The 17,081-nt window shown below is 36.8% G+C and overlaps 6 protein-coding genes and 1 non-coding gene across 9 annotated transcripts; 2 read left to right on the top strand and 5 right to left on the bottom strand.

Annotated features, from left to right (window-relative positions):
• Positions 1-15: 15 nt before the first annotated feature.
• CESA2 (cellulose synthase A2) lies at positions 16-5,820 on the bottom strand. The gene is made up of 13 exons (NM_120095.4): positions 5,050-5,820; positions 4,155-4,541; positions 3,970-4,072; positions 3,684-3,873; positions 3,308-3,574; positions 2,875-3,220; positions 2,639-2,776; positions 2,364-2,489; positions 2,061-2,273; positions 1,699-1,969; positions 1,420-1,616; positions 987-1,337; positions 16-902 (listed from the first exon to the last, which is right to left on the bottom strand). Exons 1-13 carry the CDS (start codon positions 5,128-5,130, stop codon positions 318-320), a joined length of 3,255 nt encoding a protein of 1,084 aa, NP_195645.1. The 5' UTR covers positions 5,131-5,820; the 3' UTR covers positions 16-317.
• A 2,536-nt stretch (positions 5,821-8,356) lies between these two features.
• On the bottom strand, positions 8,357-8,428 carry AT4G39345. Its single transcript has one exon. It is a non-coding gene; the product is annotated as a tRNA-His (tRNA).
• A 267-nt stretch (positions 8,429-8,695) lies between these two features.
• On the top strand, positions 8,696-9,079 carry EC1.4 (Egg cell-secreted-like protein (DUF1278); the record flags this gene model as incomplete). Its single annotated transcript, NM_120094.1, has 1 exon — positions 8,696-9,079. One exon carries the CDS (start codon positions 8,696-8,698, stop codon positions 9,077-9,079), a length of 384 nt encoding a protein of 127 aa, NP_195644.1.
• A 110-nt stretch (positions 9,080-9,189) lies between these two features.
• On the bottom strand, positions 9,190-10,990 carry CAD9 (cinnamyl alcohol dehydrogenase 9). 2 transcript variants are annotated; one of them, NM_001036735.2, is made up of 6 exons: positions 10,843-10,990; positions 10,572-10,685; positions 9,975-10,488; positions 9,725-9,878; positions 9,618-9,638; positions 9,190-9,502 (listed from the first exon to the last, which is right to left on the bottom strand). In NM_001036735.2, the coding sequence occupies exons 1-6, from the start codon at positions 10,938-10,940 to the stop codon at positions 9,468-9,470; spliced, it is 936 nt and encodes a 311-aa protein (NP_001031812.1). In that variant the 5' UTR covers positions 10,941-10,990; the 3' UTR covers positions 9,190-9,467. The 2 variants fall into 2 exon arrangements, with proteins under 2 accessions (NP_001031812.1, NP_195643.1); NM_120093.5 differs by having other exon boundaries at positions 9,190-9,638.
• Positions 10,991-12,197: 1,207 nt separating this feature from the next.
• AT4G39320 (microtubule-associated protein-like protein) lies at positions 12,198-13,438 on the bottom strand. The gene is made up of 2 exons (NM_120092.4): positions 12,975-13,438; positions 12,198-12,874 (listed from the first exon to the last, which is right to left on the bottom strand). Exons 1-2 carry the CDS (start codon positions 13,104-13,106, stop codon positions 12,506-12,508), a joined length of 501 nt encoding a protein of 166 aa, NP_568057.1. The 5' UTR covers positions 13,107-13,438; the 3' UTR covers positions 12,198-12,505.
• Positions 13,439-13,738: 300 nt separating this feature from the next.
• On the bottom strand, positions 13,739-15,501 carry AT4G39300 (envelope glycoprotein). 2 transcript variants are annotated; one of them, NM_120091.3, is made up of 3 exons: positions 15,222-15,491; positions 14,979-15,097; positions 13,739-14,404 (listed from the first exon to the last, which is right to left on the bottom strand). In NM_120091.3, exons 1-3 carry the CDS (start codon positions 15,371-15,373, stop codon positions 14,385-14,387), a joined length of 291 nt encoding a protein of 96 aa, NP_568056.1. In that variant the 5' UTR covers positions 15,374-15,491; the 3' UTR covers positions 13,739-14,384. The 2 variants fall into 2 exon arrangements, with proteins under 2 accessions (NP_568056.1, NP_849526.1); NM_179195.4 differs by having other exon boundaries at positions 13,743-14,071; positions 15,222-15,501.
• A 404-nt stretch (positions 15,502-15,905) lies between these two features.
• On the top strand, positions 15,906-17,003 carry AT4G39290 (Galactose oxidase/kelch repeat superfamily protein; the record flags this gene model as incomplete). The annotated part of the gene is made up of 1 exon (NM_120090.1): positions 15,906-17,003. One exon carries the CDS (start codon positions 15,906-15,908, stop codon positions 17,001-17,003), a length of 1,098 nt encoding a protein of 365 aa, NP_195640.1.
• Positions 17,004-17,081: the final 78 nt, after the last annotated feature.

Below are 17,081 nucleotides of genomic sequence, written 5' to 3'. Positions count from 1 at the left end.
CACAAGTTTTAATTTACAAAGAAGGTGTAAAACAACACTAAAATCCATTATTAACAAAGTGTGTATATATGATCGTTATCAGTATTATACAATAACTACGGAATAACTAAAAGTACATGTAAAAAAGAAAAACAAACAATTCTATTAGTATAACCATGATAACAAAAGAATTAATTTAGGGGTAACAAAAAAGGTTTAACAAGTCGTAAAAAGTAAAAACTGCACATCTTCGTCTACAAACACACTTGCATCATCATCAACACATTTGCTTCCAAAGCTCCAACACAAACTCCTTTGCTCTTCTTTCACTGAGGATCTTAGTTTCCACAATTCAGACCACAGATCTCCAACACTGGTCCCCCTTTAGCCACAAACGGGTTAACTCTGACCCACAAGAGTGTCAAGATCGAAGCTAGAAGAATAGACCAGACCACAATAATCGTAGGCATTTTGTCTTGCTTCCCAAGCATTCCCTTGAGGAATGGGTATAAATGAACAATGACCCAAAGAGCGAAGAAAAGTCTCCCAAAGAGAGGTCCCCATGAGTCATAGCCATTGCTAATGGCATCAGAAACGCCGACAATAACTCCAATGATGTTAATGATCAGAAGTGTTGTCGGAGGAATCAACAAAGTTGTCCACTTGAAGATGTAAAGCTCAGAGAAAGCTCCATCGTCTGCTGCTTTTGAAGTGACTGTGAAATTCGTGTTAACTCCGGCTAGAACTTTGAGCAAACCTTGAAACAGAGCAAATAGATGCGAGGAGGCCCCTCCGATTACCCAAAACTGCTCGTTTCTCCACCAATCATCGATTCCGACACCTCCCCATTGCATTTCGAGGATTCCAGTTACTGCTATGGATATGAACATGAGCATGAAGAGTATACCTGCGTAGTTGCTTATCTGTCAAAGCAAAACACAAAACATTTAGAACATCTCCAAACTGAGTAATATAAACCGAAAATGCAGAGATTATCATTAAGTTACCTCAGGGACGATGAATTTTCCTGTGAGTAAACAAACCGCGGGGAGAGAACAATAGACGATCAATGGAAGTGAAGTCCAAGGATAGACGACAGAGTTGATGTAAGAGAATCTCTCCAACCATTTTAAACCACCACCATAACCATACCATATCGGACAATGTCTGCTCAAGAAAATCTCTACAGAGCCAAGAGCCCAACGTAGAACTTGATGAAGACGATCTGACAAGTTAATAGGAGCAGATCCTTTAAAAGCTGCACGCTTAGGCATACAGTACACAGATCTCCATCCATGGCAATGCATCTTGAAACCCGTCAGGATATCTTCAGTCACCGATCCATAAATCCACCCGATCTGCGTGTGATTATCAGCAAGAATGAGATCACAAGAACTTTTCTAGTTTTCAGAAGTTGAAAAACTTTGTAATGTTTTCTACCTCTTTTCCCCATTCGGTTTTATCTTCGTACCCGCAGCTAATAACTTGAATGGCTTCTCTTAACAAACATGCGGGGCTTGCGTTACGGGGAACTCCACCGTTCTGTAGAACAGCAGAGGCAACGAAAACCGGAGATTGTCCAAACTTCTTCTCCAATTTCAATTGTGTTGCTTCAGATCTCTTCTCAACATTTGACACTAACAATCAAAAGGATCTACTTAGACTTTCAACAAGACAGAAACCAAATAAGAAATGTTTTTTTTTTCCTTCTTTTTTTACCTGGGACGATAACACCTTCGTCGACATTCTCTAGCGCATGAATCTGCTTTGAAGTCTCTTTAGTGTTAGTTTTCTTATCTTTGGCTTTCGTTTTACTCTTCTTTCTCAACCCACAACACAAACAACACCATTTAGGCCAACAGTTACAGGTTTTGCCTGGTGGTTTCTTCTTCTTTGGTGCATCAAAACCATAAAGAGCCTGTCTTCTAAACACACAACCTGTCCCGACATATATCGGTCCTTGTATCCCATCAAGACCTTTCATGTTAATCTGTTTCCACACCAAAACAATATCAAATGAGAAAAGAGGAAAAGCACTAAAACATAAACAGAAACAAAGCAAAAGAGATAAGGACACATACATCAAAGAACACAACGTTACGGTTTGAGTATCTATCATGTCTATCAATCCCATCAAATCTCTGCGGAAACTGAACATAACAAACTTTCTTTCCCGATTGCGGGTCCATCATGAAACACATAGATTCTCTAATTGCTTTGCTGTTGTTGATGTAGTGATCACAATCGACATTAAGAAGGTAAGGAGCGTTTGATAGAACAGCAGAGACTCGGATCTTCAAGAAGAAGTAAGATGAGTTTTAGTTTATGAGAAGTCAGGGCTCCGAAAAGAGAGATTCATAAATAAAGAAACACATTATACTTACCAAGGAATTCATAGCTCCAGCTTTCTTGTGGTGATCAAATCCAGGCCGCTTCTCACGAGAAACATACACTAGACGTGGTAACTCATTACCATCCGTATCACGAACTCCACTATGACCCAAGAACACCTGTCATTTACAAAATCTCTTAAAAAGGCTTCGGTCTGAAGATATATTGAGAACTAGAGTGCTCATTCCAATTTAACAGATCCAGGAAAACAAAGTGAAGAGGACAAAAACCGCTTTTTTTTTGCCTATTCAATCAAACTCATCATTACCTGAATCATTCCAGGATGGTCACGGACGTTGTTTCCAGGCCAAGGAGTTCCATCTTGCATAGTCCAACCTTCCTCAGGCACTTTCTGTGCAGTAGCAACCAGTGCATTTATCTTCACTTTAAACTCCTCATAATCTCTCTGCAACAAACAAACAAGCAAAAAACGTAAATCAGATTCTTGAAACAACACTTTTATGATAGGATATACTCAGAAAGAGAAAAAGCAGCAAAGAAAACCTTCATAGCACGACGTTCCCTGACAAAAGCAGGATGAACTTTGTTCTTCAGGTAATCCATCTTCTGAGAAAAATACCACTCAGGAGCTCGTGGCTCGATATTAAACTTCTTACAAAAAGGAACCCATTTTCTAGCAAACTCAGCTGTATCAGAGAGAGCTTCAAATGTAAGCATAGCTGCACCATCGTCTGATACATAACACGCAACCTTATCCACAGGATAATCAACTGCTAGAATGGAAAGAACTGTGTTTGCTGTAATCAAGGGTGGCTCTTTCAACGGATCCACTGTACTAACAAAAACATCAACAGGTGCTAATCCTGACGGTTTTCCTTCCTTCTCGTACCTTATGTAAGAGAAATAGAGTTTCAAAAATTTTTGGGAATGTAAAAAATGAATATTTGCAGACAAGAACTTTTCAGGTTTATGTTACCTGAGAGAGAGTCTATCGAGGTATGTTTCACGTTCTATAGGATACCATTTGGGGAATTGATCAAGAATCCAAGACACTGCAAACCATATCTCGCATATAACTGACGTTAACCATAATCCATATGCATCATTGACTGGATGGAGAATTCTATAATGAAAGAAAAGACCAAGAATCGCGAGGCGACACAGAATTAACATCCTGTAAGGATTTATTCTGCTTGAACGAATAGGTAGCTTTCTTGAGAGAGGTTGTCTTCCTTCATCCATCCTGAATTAGCACGAAAAATGTTTAAACAACAATAAGAAAACAAAACCATTGAACACAAAATTTCAGAGCATCATTTCATCTGAACTTTTGTTAGATTTTAACAACTTACATAGGCATGTCAGGATCATCTAGTTCGTCGTCATCATTGGAACCTCGACCATTGTTTCCTCCTTCATGCTTAATGACTTGAAGCTTTTCGCCTTGTCGTCTCTTCCAAACTTCCATACGGTCCTTCCAAGCAACACTTCCATAACCATATTCCGCAATATCTTTCTGAGGAACCATTGATCTCGCCTGTGCTGAAAACAACAAACAAAACCATTTCATAACTCATTAGAAGGTGACCAAATCATATAAGAAGAAAAATTGTAGGAATCATAAAAGTAAACACATACGAGGTGCAGAAGAATCTGTAAACGGTGCAGGATAGACGCGATTCCCATATCCCGTTGAAGGAGGCACGATAAGAGCATGACGATCAGAATACATATCAGCATCCTGAAAACACATAGACTAATAAGAAAAAGAATCATCTAAGCAACAACATTGTCAGAGAAAACAAACAATTTGGATTCCTCACTTCATCACAATAAGTCAAAAGAGGAATCTGAGAGCCAGGTGGAGCTGAATCCAATCCACCACGACCGGTGTTAAGGCGTGAAGAGAGTGCGGCTTCAGCGGCATGTTCAGGGTCCATCCCATGATCAAACTCATACTCAAGATCATCAATGTCTTCTTCTTCTTCATCATCTCCATCAACCCGTGGACTACCTTTAATCCTTTTGTATCGAGTTTTGCACTGAGGACAAGCTTGATTTCCTTCTCTACGTTCATACTCATAGCATGGTCTACAAACCGGGAATGCGCATTCGTTGCAAGCAACAAAGAGCTCACTGCTAACCGTTAATTCGATTTCATCTCCACAGATTTGACATGTTTGCCCACTCAGTTCTTGTACTGATCGTATCTACATAGAGAAATGAGAACACATGAGTCTTTTTAGTATTTTCATCAAATTGCATCTTAATCAAATCCTAAAGATGATAAAGACTCAAGAAAACATTCATCGATTATGAATTACATAATTGTGAAACTGAATTTCATAAAGTTGTCATTTTTACATAATTGAGACAGTTATTAGTATCTGAATCCAGGTGAAATGCAATAAAGACCAGCTCAAATAAACCAAGAACAGAATTAGTAATATAAAAAAATGGACTTTCTTTGAACTTATTGCTACTGCTACAACATTGAATTCGGTTCTCAGGACATCTCTGCCGACACGTATGAATCATGCAACACTACTTGAAGAAAAGAAAAAAGAAAAAACAGAACATGTGGGTTGCGGCATTACTCCCTAGAAACTTCCAATTTCAGATCAAAATATTCCATCTAGATTCTCATAATCTAGATCCCAAAGAAAGAGAAAAAATTAAACTTTTTTCGTCACAAATTCATACAAAAGTTATTCTTACTCTGGCACTCTCATCGGCGTTAATGAGAACGAATTCGTTTCTGTTGTGAGAGCCAGCAATGAGCCGACCACCAGTATTCATGATGTCTTCTACACCGAATCAAAACGAATTGTCTCTCTTACTCAAAGACCTTGACCCGACCCGGCTAGGATAATGGATCCAGACTGTTGAACTCCCATTACATACAGATTCAGAGCATGCACTAGTAAGAGTGGAAGACGAAGGAGACGAAATAAACCGAATCGACAATAAATGTTGGCTCGGGGATAATTATTAAATAAAACCAAAAAAAAAAAAAAAGAGATCCCGAAGGAGAAAAAAAACGAATTTTCCCGGAGACAGCTATTGATTCCACAACAAGCAAATAAAGAAAGAAAGAAAAAAAAACTGTTTTGGATTTAAGTGAGTGATTCACTGATTCAAAGAGAATTTTACAGACTGACAAAAGCAATGTGGAAGGGTTTGTGATAGATTAGATTGGGATAAATAGGAATGAGAGAGACGAGATTCAGACACCACCCCTGAGATAGAGTTGTGTTAAAATGTGGACAGCAAATTGAGACTGAAAACAATTGTATGTATATACAAAGAGAGAAACGTCACGAAATAAGTGGGTCCCGGAGAAAACGACGCGATGGCTATGGTGGTGGTGGAGCTGGACTCTGTCCCACCTTCAAGAGGAGTTGGTGAACAATGAAAAAAGAAATACAAAAATAAAAAAGACACTGCGTGAACGAAACTGAGATATTTATACAAGTTCTTGAGAAATTTTTGAGAGGTGTTTCTGGGAAAATGGGGTAGTGAAAGCTACACTGTTTATCGATACGGATCCGGGTCCTCGTGATCGGGTCCAGATTGATGTCATTGTTTTTTACCACGCTGTAATTTCAAGAAAGCCCCTGAAGATTGATTGTCTTCTATTAAAACCCATATCTTATTATTCTTATCGACCAATCCATATATCAAAGAAGTTGTGTTTAGGAAAATAAAATATTGTTTAGTATGCGCAACTTTATTATGATTGGATGATCAGATTTATTTTGTTAATTATTGGATCATTTATTATATACATCCAAATTATTATGTAACACGTGAATATTATAAATGATGGGAAAAAAAAGAAAACCAAAGTTTAGAAGTTTTTTTTTTTTTTTTTTTTTCTGTGTAAGCTTCTAAGTAGGTACACATAGCATAAGAATAATTTGGTTGTATTAACTAAACAATGTTATTCAAATCCGTGACCGTTGGATCAGTATCTTTTCCAAACCAACTTTGAATAAACAATTTGTTTCTTTGTACAAGGTAGAAAATATTGTCGGTGGCATAACCTTTTTCTTTCATTTTGGAGACATTTCACAAATAGTTTAAAACGTGGAAAAAGTTTACAAATTATGTTTTTTTTGGTTGGCTAAATTAAAATTATTCTGGCGAATTCGTAACACATAAATCATTCTGCTTTGAACAAACAACATTTGAAAGATCACATAGTTTTTCCCCCATCTAATTGATCTAAATGCATTAAAATAAACTAGGTTACTTCGATTAAATTATGAATATGCCATAATGATGTTAATAAGCATTATAAAAGCTGATTAGAGCCGACGATGTCATCAATGCATAGATTACTATATTCTACCGAACTATCGTAAATAGTATTGTTAAAATGTCTCTATCTTCGCAGTATTAGGTATAAATCGATTATTTGATGGCGAAATGATAACCGAATCATTATTTGAATGGTACAAAGTTAGTCTTTCTATCAAAATGAATACAAGATAGCCACAGGTGAACAAAAATATACAATACGCTCCTATATAAATGTTGCTAAAAATTGCCATATCAGCCGGCCAAGCAGCTGGAAAATAGAAATGTAATTATACAATTGGTTTAGTCTTTTAAAACTACGATACAAAAATCTGAAATATTTTGAACACTTTTTACTTGAAACTAGATTGTTGTATTCATGGGAGTACAAATATTCGTCGGTCGATATATGGGCCATTATTTGTTCAAAAATCAAAAGCTTTTGATGGCCTACAAGGCTCCACCAACAAATCTGGAAATTTATACAATTCATGATTAATTAATAGCACAAACATATAATATCGGCACCGACGGAAACTTACCACTGTGAAGAATAGCCAAAAAGATAAGATGAAGCATGTGTTTTAAAATGTTTTCACTGTATTGCAGTATTTTGAAACTGGCGACTAAAATAGACAGGCATTGTTGTTAGGATCGAATTATTGTGCTATCCACAGGAAAAAGTTAGTACTAATTTATTGTTAAACTTTTCCCAATATATTCTAATTTATTGTTAGAATCGAATTATTGTGCTATCCAGAGGAGTATTTAATATTCGCTCTTCGGGATTACATTTAAATAAGCCAAATCTTGTGTATATTATTATGATAGGTCAATGACTGGTGTCTTTTTCTTTCGTGTTAAAACTGGTTCAAAAAAAAAACAGAAGAGAACTATTTTAACTACTTTTCAATTATTTTATCTACTGTGTTATGTGTGTTTCGCACTCACAATCTGTCGGTAGCTACTAGCTATTTTACGATTAGAAAGTCTTTTTTATTTTTGGCGCTTAACCTCTTTCCATGTTGTTATGTTAAGAAAAAAGAAAAACCTATGTTTATCACTGATAGTCTGATACAGTAATCACATGTAACGACTAATATAGGTACGCAGTTATTTAATTAAAATTCCAATGATAAAAGTGCCTTTACCGATTAATTATAATTAGATCATCCAATCATAGGAGTTAACTAATTAAGGTTAGGCATAAATCCTAATGATTGAGCCATCAAAAGTCAAAGTTCCAACTAGCGAGACCCAAACGAGGTTATAGAGTTGTAGTATGGGTTTTAGTCACTTCTTTTTGAACTCTATTTTAATTTTTACCACTTTTACGTACTTTTCTTTAATTATTCTTGGCTCTTGTTTCTCATTTCAGTTGCTATTTTCTTTTTTTGTTTGCTTTCTTTTATTTACTCTTGTTTATTATTTACTATTTTCATTTTCTTAAAAACATTGAAAATATAAAATATATATGTTAAGTTAGTGCCATAACCAGAAAAACTAGAATTTCATAGGATTAAGTATGAAAATATTGGTAAAGTGTAAGATAAGATATATAGATACCAATATATGTGGAAAAAAAAAAAAAGATACCAATATATGGGCTGTTAGGAAAGTATAGTGGGCCACTAATTATCTGCAAAGGAGATCCATTTAAAACGCTTTAAAATTAAAAGTTTGGAGGCCCAAAAAAATTTCTTTTCAAAAAACCAAAAGAGAATGTGGCTGCTGGGATTCGAGCCCAGGTCTCCACGGCCACAACGTGGAATTCTTACCACTAAACTACAGCCACTTTTGTTGCTCTTGCTGCATCAAATACATATTTAAATTAAAAGTAAAACCTTTCGTATGCATTGTCTGTTACTCATCTTCATCAGAAGCCTTAATCGCACCATCCACCACTAATCATTTACTTTCACTTATCCCTCCCCACTAATAAACCTTTTAATTACTCTTTAATATCCACTAACACAACAAATCCTTCCACAAACACACTATAAATACCAAACCATCACAAGCTAGTCTAATCACACTAAAATTCCAAACAAAAACCACACCAATGGCTTCGAACACTACTTTCCTCTTCTCCACCGTCACACTTCTCATCATCCTCCTAAACACCACCGTCTCCGGTAGAGATCTCCCAGCGGAGTCATCAACCAACATAGCTGCGAGGCTCCAAAGTGGAGGACTGATGGAATGCTGGAACGCATTATACGAGCTGAAATCATGCACCAACGAGATCGTTCTCTTCTTCCTCAACGGTGAAACAAAACTTGGTGTTAGTTGTTGCGAATCCGTAGACATCATCACCACCAATTGCTGGCCGGCGATGCTCACTTCTCTCGGATTTACGCCTGAGGAAGCTAATGTCCTTCGTGGCTTTTGTCAGAATCCAAACTCCGGCGACTCTTCTCCGGCTCCGTCTCCCAAAATAGTTTGATAGTAACTTTCATATCAATTAATAAACGCTCATGTTTAAATGATCACAATCCAATGATTCTGCATATTGAGATTCTTTAAAATCATAAAGAGTTTAAAGCTGTTTAGGTTTTAGACCCATCTTTATATTATTAGCAAACTGAAAATGGATCAAAGTCTTATCTGGAATCAGAAAGAGTTTCTCTCAGGAAACAGAACATGAGAAGAAAACAACGAAATAAGGTAACTTGTCTGAGAAGAAACCGATTCTCAAACCGAAAGCAGAAAACGAAGATAACTCGAGAGACACAAACAAACACCAAGATTATGACATAGATTTAAAGCCTCCTCAATGCTCAATTCTTAGATCCGGATCATTCATGGAGGGCTCAAGGAGTTAGCCACGTCGATCACGAACCTGTACCTAACATCAGACTTAGCAAGCCTCTCCATCGCAGTGTTAATCTCATCCATCTTAATCAATTCAATATCAGCTGTAATGTTGTGCTTAGCGCAGAAATCAAGCATCTCTTGTGTCTCCTTCATCCCTCCCACGTCACTTCCTCCAACCATTTTCCTTCCTAAAAAACAGTAAGTCGAGTTAACTTGTGTTACACGAAAAAAGATATTGCAGAAAAAAGTTTTCTGATGTTCCTTTTTTCTTTACCGAGAACAAGAGGGAACATTGGTAGCTCGAGAGGCTTCTCAGGTAAGCCTAAAGCAATGAGCTTTCCGTTGACTTTGAGTAAACCGAGCAACGGATACAGAGCATGTACTGCTGATATCGTATCGATAATGTAGTCCATTGTTCCAATTGCAGCCTAAGTTTTCCATACAAAACAAAACCAAGTTAAAGTCACTCTCTTTACTTTCTGAACTGAACCGGATTGGACCAAGTTTAAAATCACTCTCGTTACCTTCATTTTCTGAGGATCAGTTGTGACAAGAAACGAATCAGCACCAAGATGATTAATGGCTTCCTCTGCTTTCGTAGAAGAAGAACTAATGACAGTAACTTTCAAACCAAAAGCTTTACCAATCTTAACAGCAACATGACCAAGCCCACCAAGTCCAGCAACCCCTAAATGCTTCCCTGCCTCAGTCATACCATAATACTTCATTGGACTATACACAGTGATTCCAGCACACAGCAACGGCGCACCCGAATCGCTCGGTAAATTCTCCGGAAACCGCAAAACAAACCGTTGATCAACCACAATGTTCTCCGAATAGCCACCGTAATTCTTGGTTCCATCGGATCCAATCGCATTGTATGTGAAAGACATTTGAGGACAGTAGTTTTCAAGATCTTGGTCACAAGATTCGCAAGATTGGCACGAGCCACTGATCACTCCTACTCCGACACGATCTCCTTCTTTGAATTTAGTCACGTTCTTACCAACTTTTGTAGCGATCCCAACGATTTCATGCCTAATTAATATACAAGGTTTTGTTATATAATAGAAAACTTGTTAAATACGATATCTCTGTTTGAAATTTTGTTTCGAGATTACCCTGGAACTACTGGGTAATACGAGTATCCCCAGTCGTTTTTGATGGTGTGTAAATCAGTGTGGCAAACTCCACAGAACAAGATCTTCACTGTCACATCATTTTCACCATTGTCTCTGCAGAGTAAAAATTAGACCAATCATCAGAGACAACAGAGAAACGAACAGCAAAACTTTGTAACAGATCTCGGACCAAATTTAGATTTCTTTAACATAAACAGGAAAAGAAAAAGGTGGTAAAGAAACAAGAAGAAGTGATGAGAAGTAAGGAAACCTTCTAGAGAAGTGAAAAGGAGAGAGAACACCGGATTTGTCTCTAGCACCCCAACCAAAGACTTTGTTCGGATGCTCTGTTTCTGGAGATTTCGCCATTGTTTCTGACTCTGTCTTAGTCTGAGTGAGAGATTGGGTTTATGTTGTGTGATACTCTCGAGGGAGTGGTACATATATGGGCAGTTACAGTTGAGAGAAGTAGATAGAGATATTAATATCCCTTTTATTGCTGCCACCAGTAAATTAAGAGACTAAAGATTTGTTTCTATACTAAACTTTTCCATTTCGTGAAATTAAGAAAGTTATTTATTTTCATTATATATAATACCATATATGAATGTTGACTGAAATGCCATCTTAGGGAAAAATTCTTAAAACAAAATCACATTTTAAATTATGGTTGACTAAAATTACTATCATTTATAAAATTTAACAGAAAATAGCCATATAATTTGTTTTGTATGCGATTATTTTCTTTTTTTTTTTTGAAAAAAAGAGAGAAAAAATTACTGTCAGAATTGACACGTTACTGAATTCACTGCCCTTGATTCTTGATTTCAAATTTTCTTGCATGGCCGATTTATTTGCTGGGAATTTATGACTGGCATATAACACTCTCACGGTTTTAAAGCACGTCAATTAGCTATGGATAAAAAGAAAAAATACATGATGTATAATTAAGATGTCCTTTTCACTTTCTCTATTTTTGGAATATATGACTATGCGAGGTTGTGATTTTTTCTTCTTCTTATAATTCACATCATCATGGTTCAAACTTGAAGTTAAAGCCATTATGGATAAATCTGGTTGGACGTTGTTGATAAAATTCGAATTATTATACCGAACTCGCCATAACAATTAATGTCTTCATCCTCGTTACACATCACTTATCTGATCTGCTTTATAATTGAATCATATGAAATCAATAAAAGTCATGTTTTGGACTTAATTTGATGCTAACAAAAATTCTTCGTTTGGTCTCACATTTATTAAAGAACTCACTTTAACTTTCGTAGGTCAGGTCGGTCGTCCATGAACCGGTGGTGGTTAGAAGTGGTCGAGTTTATTAGTCTAAGTTTATAACTACCAACAAACTATGAACACGTGGCTAAATATTATTGGCTGTTCACTACATGTATAATTGAGATGTCGAGGCGCGAGAGTTCGGTGGCCTCTTAAATTGCTGCAATTAAAAGGTTTGTCGAGTTAGTTGTTTCACAATTTAATGCTCAGAATCCGGATCCGTATTTCCGACCCGGTTCTTACTCGCCCGTTAGATCTCGATCGACGAAGTTCGGTCCATTAAACTGTTGCTTATTTTACAAATTTTTTATAATACGGCCCGTATCGGCCCGTTAAAGTCCAAACCAAAACTTTCGAAAGTGTTGTAACGGGCACCGATTTACGCATGCATTCTCTTTGAAACGCAATCGCAGAAAACGAAAACGGAAAAACACGTTCTTCGTAGCCTCTTACATTGACATTCTTTTGGGTTGACGGATCGGTCAATAGGAAATTTGAAGTTTTCAATTCATATAAAGAATACAGCGTTTGCGTTTATCTATCGAGGAAAAATATAATCTAAACAAAAACAAGCATTTTGCTATCAAGAACGCAGAAACTAGCGTTTCAAGGCTGTTTCACTGTGTTTATTCTTTTCCCACCTACTCTGTTTTCGCCTCTGTTTCGTTCTCTTTCACAGTCACGAGGTCAATGATTTTCTCTTCACGAACGGCCACTTCGTTCTTCACCTTCTGATCATCAACCATAGCTTTTGTCTCTGTTGCAGGAGGTTTTGCCTCCTCCTCCAAAACTGTTTTCAGATCTTCAGTAACCGGCATCATTTCCGGTGTTATCTTCTTGTCAGCCGGAGCTCTTTTCTCTGTTACCGAATACTTTGTCTCTGTTGCCGGAGATTTTGCCTCTTTGGTCGGAGTATTTTCCTCCTCCAAAGCTGTTTTCAGATCATCAGTAACCGGTATCTTTTCCGGTGTGATCTTCTCGTCTTCTTTCGTTATCTTATCTGCCTTGTCCTATTAACCAAAAGAAAACACAAATGAGACACAAAGAATAACATAACTTAATATAACATCATAATTTCTTGTGCTTGTTTTTAATTTTATAGTGACTTACTTGAAGGAACAAGTTGCTAAGAGATTTTGCAGCGTCCATCTTATGGTATTCAAGAAGTGAATCCTTGAGCTCCTCCGGCGCCGGAGCTCCGGTTTCTGACAGAACTTTTGGCTTTAGTGCACAATTCCCCATATAGCCTTCTCTATTTATAAGTTCTCTTACTGTTTCTTGTTCGAGTTATAACTTACAAGAACATTAGCTATTATATAGGCATGAACACACACACACACGTCTTGTATGTATATAGTTGTGCCCGTCCATCTCGTTACGCGGTTAACTAGATAAGGAGGTGGTGGGGATACAAAGAGACACAAAGGCGAAAGTAAATCGATTATTTTTTTAGCATCAGACTTTTACTCTCCACTTAATAGAAATGACGTTCAAATGACTAATTAATGCCACAAGTAAGAGATTATGGAGCAAATTCTTAGTTTGGTTCCGACTATTTGTAACGGAAGGCTGAGTCATGTATCTTTGTATAAGAAATCCAACTTATACAGTATTTTTTTTCTAAATATTATTCATAGGTAATGAAATTTTGACTAGCAATTTAGTGTTTATAAGTAAATTTAACGGAAATTGTATTATATTTTTTCTTCATCTTTAACTTTTTTTTGTCCCTTTGGTAATTTAAGCTAAAGGCTGGCGAGATTGGCGTTGGACGAATTGTCTGGTGAATGTGGGGCTCTCGAATATGTTTGGTAGTATATTGTTTCAAAAATATCAATATTATATAGTTACTTACTTATATACATAGTTGGTGACCAAGAATGAGTTTATGAGTACACTGCAAGAAAATTTGGATTCACAATTATTAGTTGGTCGGGTTTTAAGTTCGTTAGAATGACTAATTCTTATGTAATTCGCTAGAATACTTAAAAAATGATGCTAAACTCCCTTCCATGCTCAAAAAAGATCTAAAGTCTAAACGATAACATAAAATTGGGAAACAACCTGATCCTAAACCGGAGAAAACCGGTCTAAGAAGCTGGCAACGTCACAAGTAGTCTTAAACAGTACAATATCAAGTATCAACCCATGGACGCTTCAAGACCAAGACCAAAGCTAATGATGGTGTCACCGAGGAACTCCCAGTTCTAAAGAGATGAGAGAAATGGGAAGAGGATCAGTGAACAAGATTCAGAAATTGAAAAATGCAGAGGTTCCTCGTTACAATGTGCATGAACAAAAGAAAGCAAATGCTGACTTTAGTGAAGGAAAAAGGCCCCAAAATGTGTGGATCCAAATATCGAATAGATAGATTGCAAGAAGTTTGAAACAACAAGTCCTTGTGAACCACACAACAATACATTGACGATAGAGTTCGAACTAGAAAAAAAAACACTATTCTTGTTCATTCATTGTAATATATTGATTATTTCCGCCTTATATCGATCCAGCAGACCGGGGTCACAAAGGCGTTGCAAGTCCTATCGCATTAAGTAGAAGAACCACAAGTCAGAGAAAGAAGCAAAGTTTTAGAAAAATCAGAAGGAGCAACTAAATAATCTAAGACCAACTAGACATATATCTCAACAAGACATGATTGTATAAGAGAAGTAACAGTTCCTTTCTTCAAAGTTTTGATCTTTATCAGGCTTTGTCCCAGTCGAAACTATATCTAGTGAAGCCACAATCTTTTGTACACTTAAAAAACATATCTTTCACAGATATCATCCAGTTTCACATCTAATCAGTATTGTTTGAGCTAAAAAAAAAAACTTTGAATCCAACGAGTGTAGACTAATGAAAAATCTCTTGCCACAATTATGCTGCTATTCAAGAATATCATCTAATACTTGCTATCTTTTTAAGAGTTGTGATCCCATTTCATAAGAGAGATTCAAGCTTACTAAGAAATTGATCTCCTGTTTCAATCTTATTCTCAAAAACTTTCCAAATGCACAACAGATAAAGCAGAAAACAGAATCAACCCACCAAAAAGACAACAAATTTAAGGATAATTTGCAAGAAAACAGCAAAAAAATAGAGGAAAAAAGATACCCTGAGAAAGCAAGCTCCAACAAGAGGAATCAGCAGCGATGCTTGACCGGAGACGAGCTGAAGCAACGGCACTGTGAAGTGGAATCATCGTTTCAACACTTCCCAAAGCAGAGAGAACCCTTCACATAAAATGTTTCTGATTAAAACGAGCTGAATATTTTCTCTAAATTTCCTTTTTCCAAAGTTGAGCATAAGAGAAAATGAGTTAAACTTCTTGAATCAGCTGAAAGGTGAAGTAGTTACCTCGAAGCGCGAGGGATGGATTGAGACATTGAAGCGAAAGGAGATGAAGTAGTTGTGGGTTTAAGATTGAGGGACTTTTGAGTTACGGTTCTGGATCTTGATACTAAGTTTCTGGAACCTGCCATTAACGCTGATCTGCAAAACGATGCCATCTTTGATCTTAAGATTTCGCACAACCGAAAGTTTCGTTTTTCTTTTCTTACACAGCGAAATGGAACAAGTGAACAGAGCACGGATGCACTAAACCCTACAACCCAAACGGCATCGTTTAAGTTTTGCAGAAGTAGCACAAATTTGCCCTCTAACTTTTAATTTATGCATTATACACCCTCCCTAGTTTTTATTTTTGTGCGTTAAAAATAAACATAAGAAAATATTATCATGTCATCCTTTTTTTATTTTTGTCAACTATAAAATATTACCATCCCTGTAAATCAGTTTTAGATAAAATCTATATATTCGTAACAGTACAATTTGTTAACTAAATCTTTTTTTTTTCGTCATATATCGTTTGTAAATTAAATCTTTTTAATACAAATTAGTTTTTTCCACTTTCCAAGGGATACGAGTTTTAATTTTTGTGCATATATACTGTATTTGTGGCAGTGGATTTAGGATTATTATTAGAGATCGAGAGGAAGCGAAAACGTACGTACGAAGCTTTCGTTCACGTATCCCACAATTATGTTAATGTCGAAGGAAGATGAGTCACAGATGACGTTTTCGATGCTTCCTGATGATTTGGTATTAAACTGTTTAGCCCGTGTTTCCAAAGTGTATTACCCTAGCCTTTCCTTCGTTTCCAAGAAATTCCGGTCTCTCATTGCCTCAACGGAGCTTCAAGAGCTTAGATCATTCTTAGGTTGTACTAGCAGTGGTCTTTACGTGTGTTTACGGTTCCGTACGAATACTGATTACAGACAAATTTGTTTCACCCTCCGCCAAAAAATAAGTAGCAGCGCCAAAATTTTGGTCCCAATATCATCTCTTGATTCTCCTTTTGACTACAGATCAGGTGTTGTAGCGGTTGGTTCTGATATCTATGCTATTGGTGGACGAAACTTAAATAATAGTGCATCGTCTAAGGTCATGGTCATGGACTGCCGTTCTCATACATGGCGTGAGGCTCCAAGCATGCGCGTGGCACGTGATGACTTTCCATCTACTTGCGTCCTTAATGGGAAAATATATGTAATAGGAGGCTGCAAGAATCTCGATTCAACAAATTGGATTGAAGTTTTCGATACGAAGACCCAAACATGGGAGTTTTTGCAGATTCCTAACGAAGAGGTATGCAGAGGTTTTAATTACAAAATCGTAGGGTATAAAGAAGCTATCCACGTAAGTTCATTAGAAAATAATCGTGCAACTTTCATGACTTACGAGATACACAAAGGTAGATGGAGAGAGCCACACTTATCGTTAAGTCATGGATTTCATTTCTCTAATTGTGTGATAGAGAACGTGTTCTACCGTTATAGTTACGAGATGCTCCAATGGTATGACTCATGTAGAAAAATATGGAAAAATTTGAAAGGATTCGTGCGCAGGTCGATTATGAATCCTCGTGGTGAAGGTGTTAAAATGGTGAATTATGGAGGAAACATAGTTCTTTTGTGGGAGGAGTGCGTGACTATTAAGAAGAAACTAATCTGGTGTGAAGAAGTTGTTATTGAAAAAAAACATCAAGGAGAGATTTGGGGGTTGCTTAAGTGGTCTGACGTTGTCTTTATAACCGATGAGAAAAATCAATTAGTGCGTGCTCTTGCTCCTGATGTTTGATGCAATGGCTTATCAGACATGTGTTTAATTAGTTGATCATTCACTGATATGTGCAAGAAGGACTATTATTTGGTTTTA

Source organism: Arabidopsis thaliana, chromosome 4, assembly GCF_000001735.4.
Source record: "Arabidopsis thaliana chromosome 4, partial sequence".
Lineage (NCBI taxonomy): Eukaryota > Viridiplantae > Streptophyta > Magnoliopsida > Brassicales > Brassicaceae > Arabidopsis > Arabidopsis thaliana.
The sequence above is the reverse complement of the archived record's forward strand: the minus strand, read 5'-3'. Positions and strand labels throughout refer to the sequence as shown.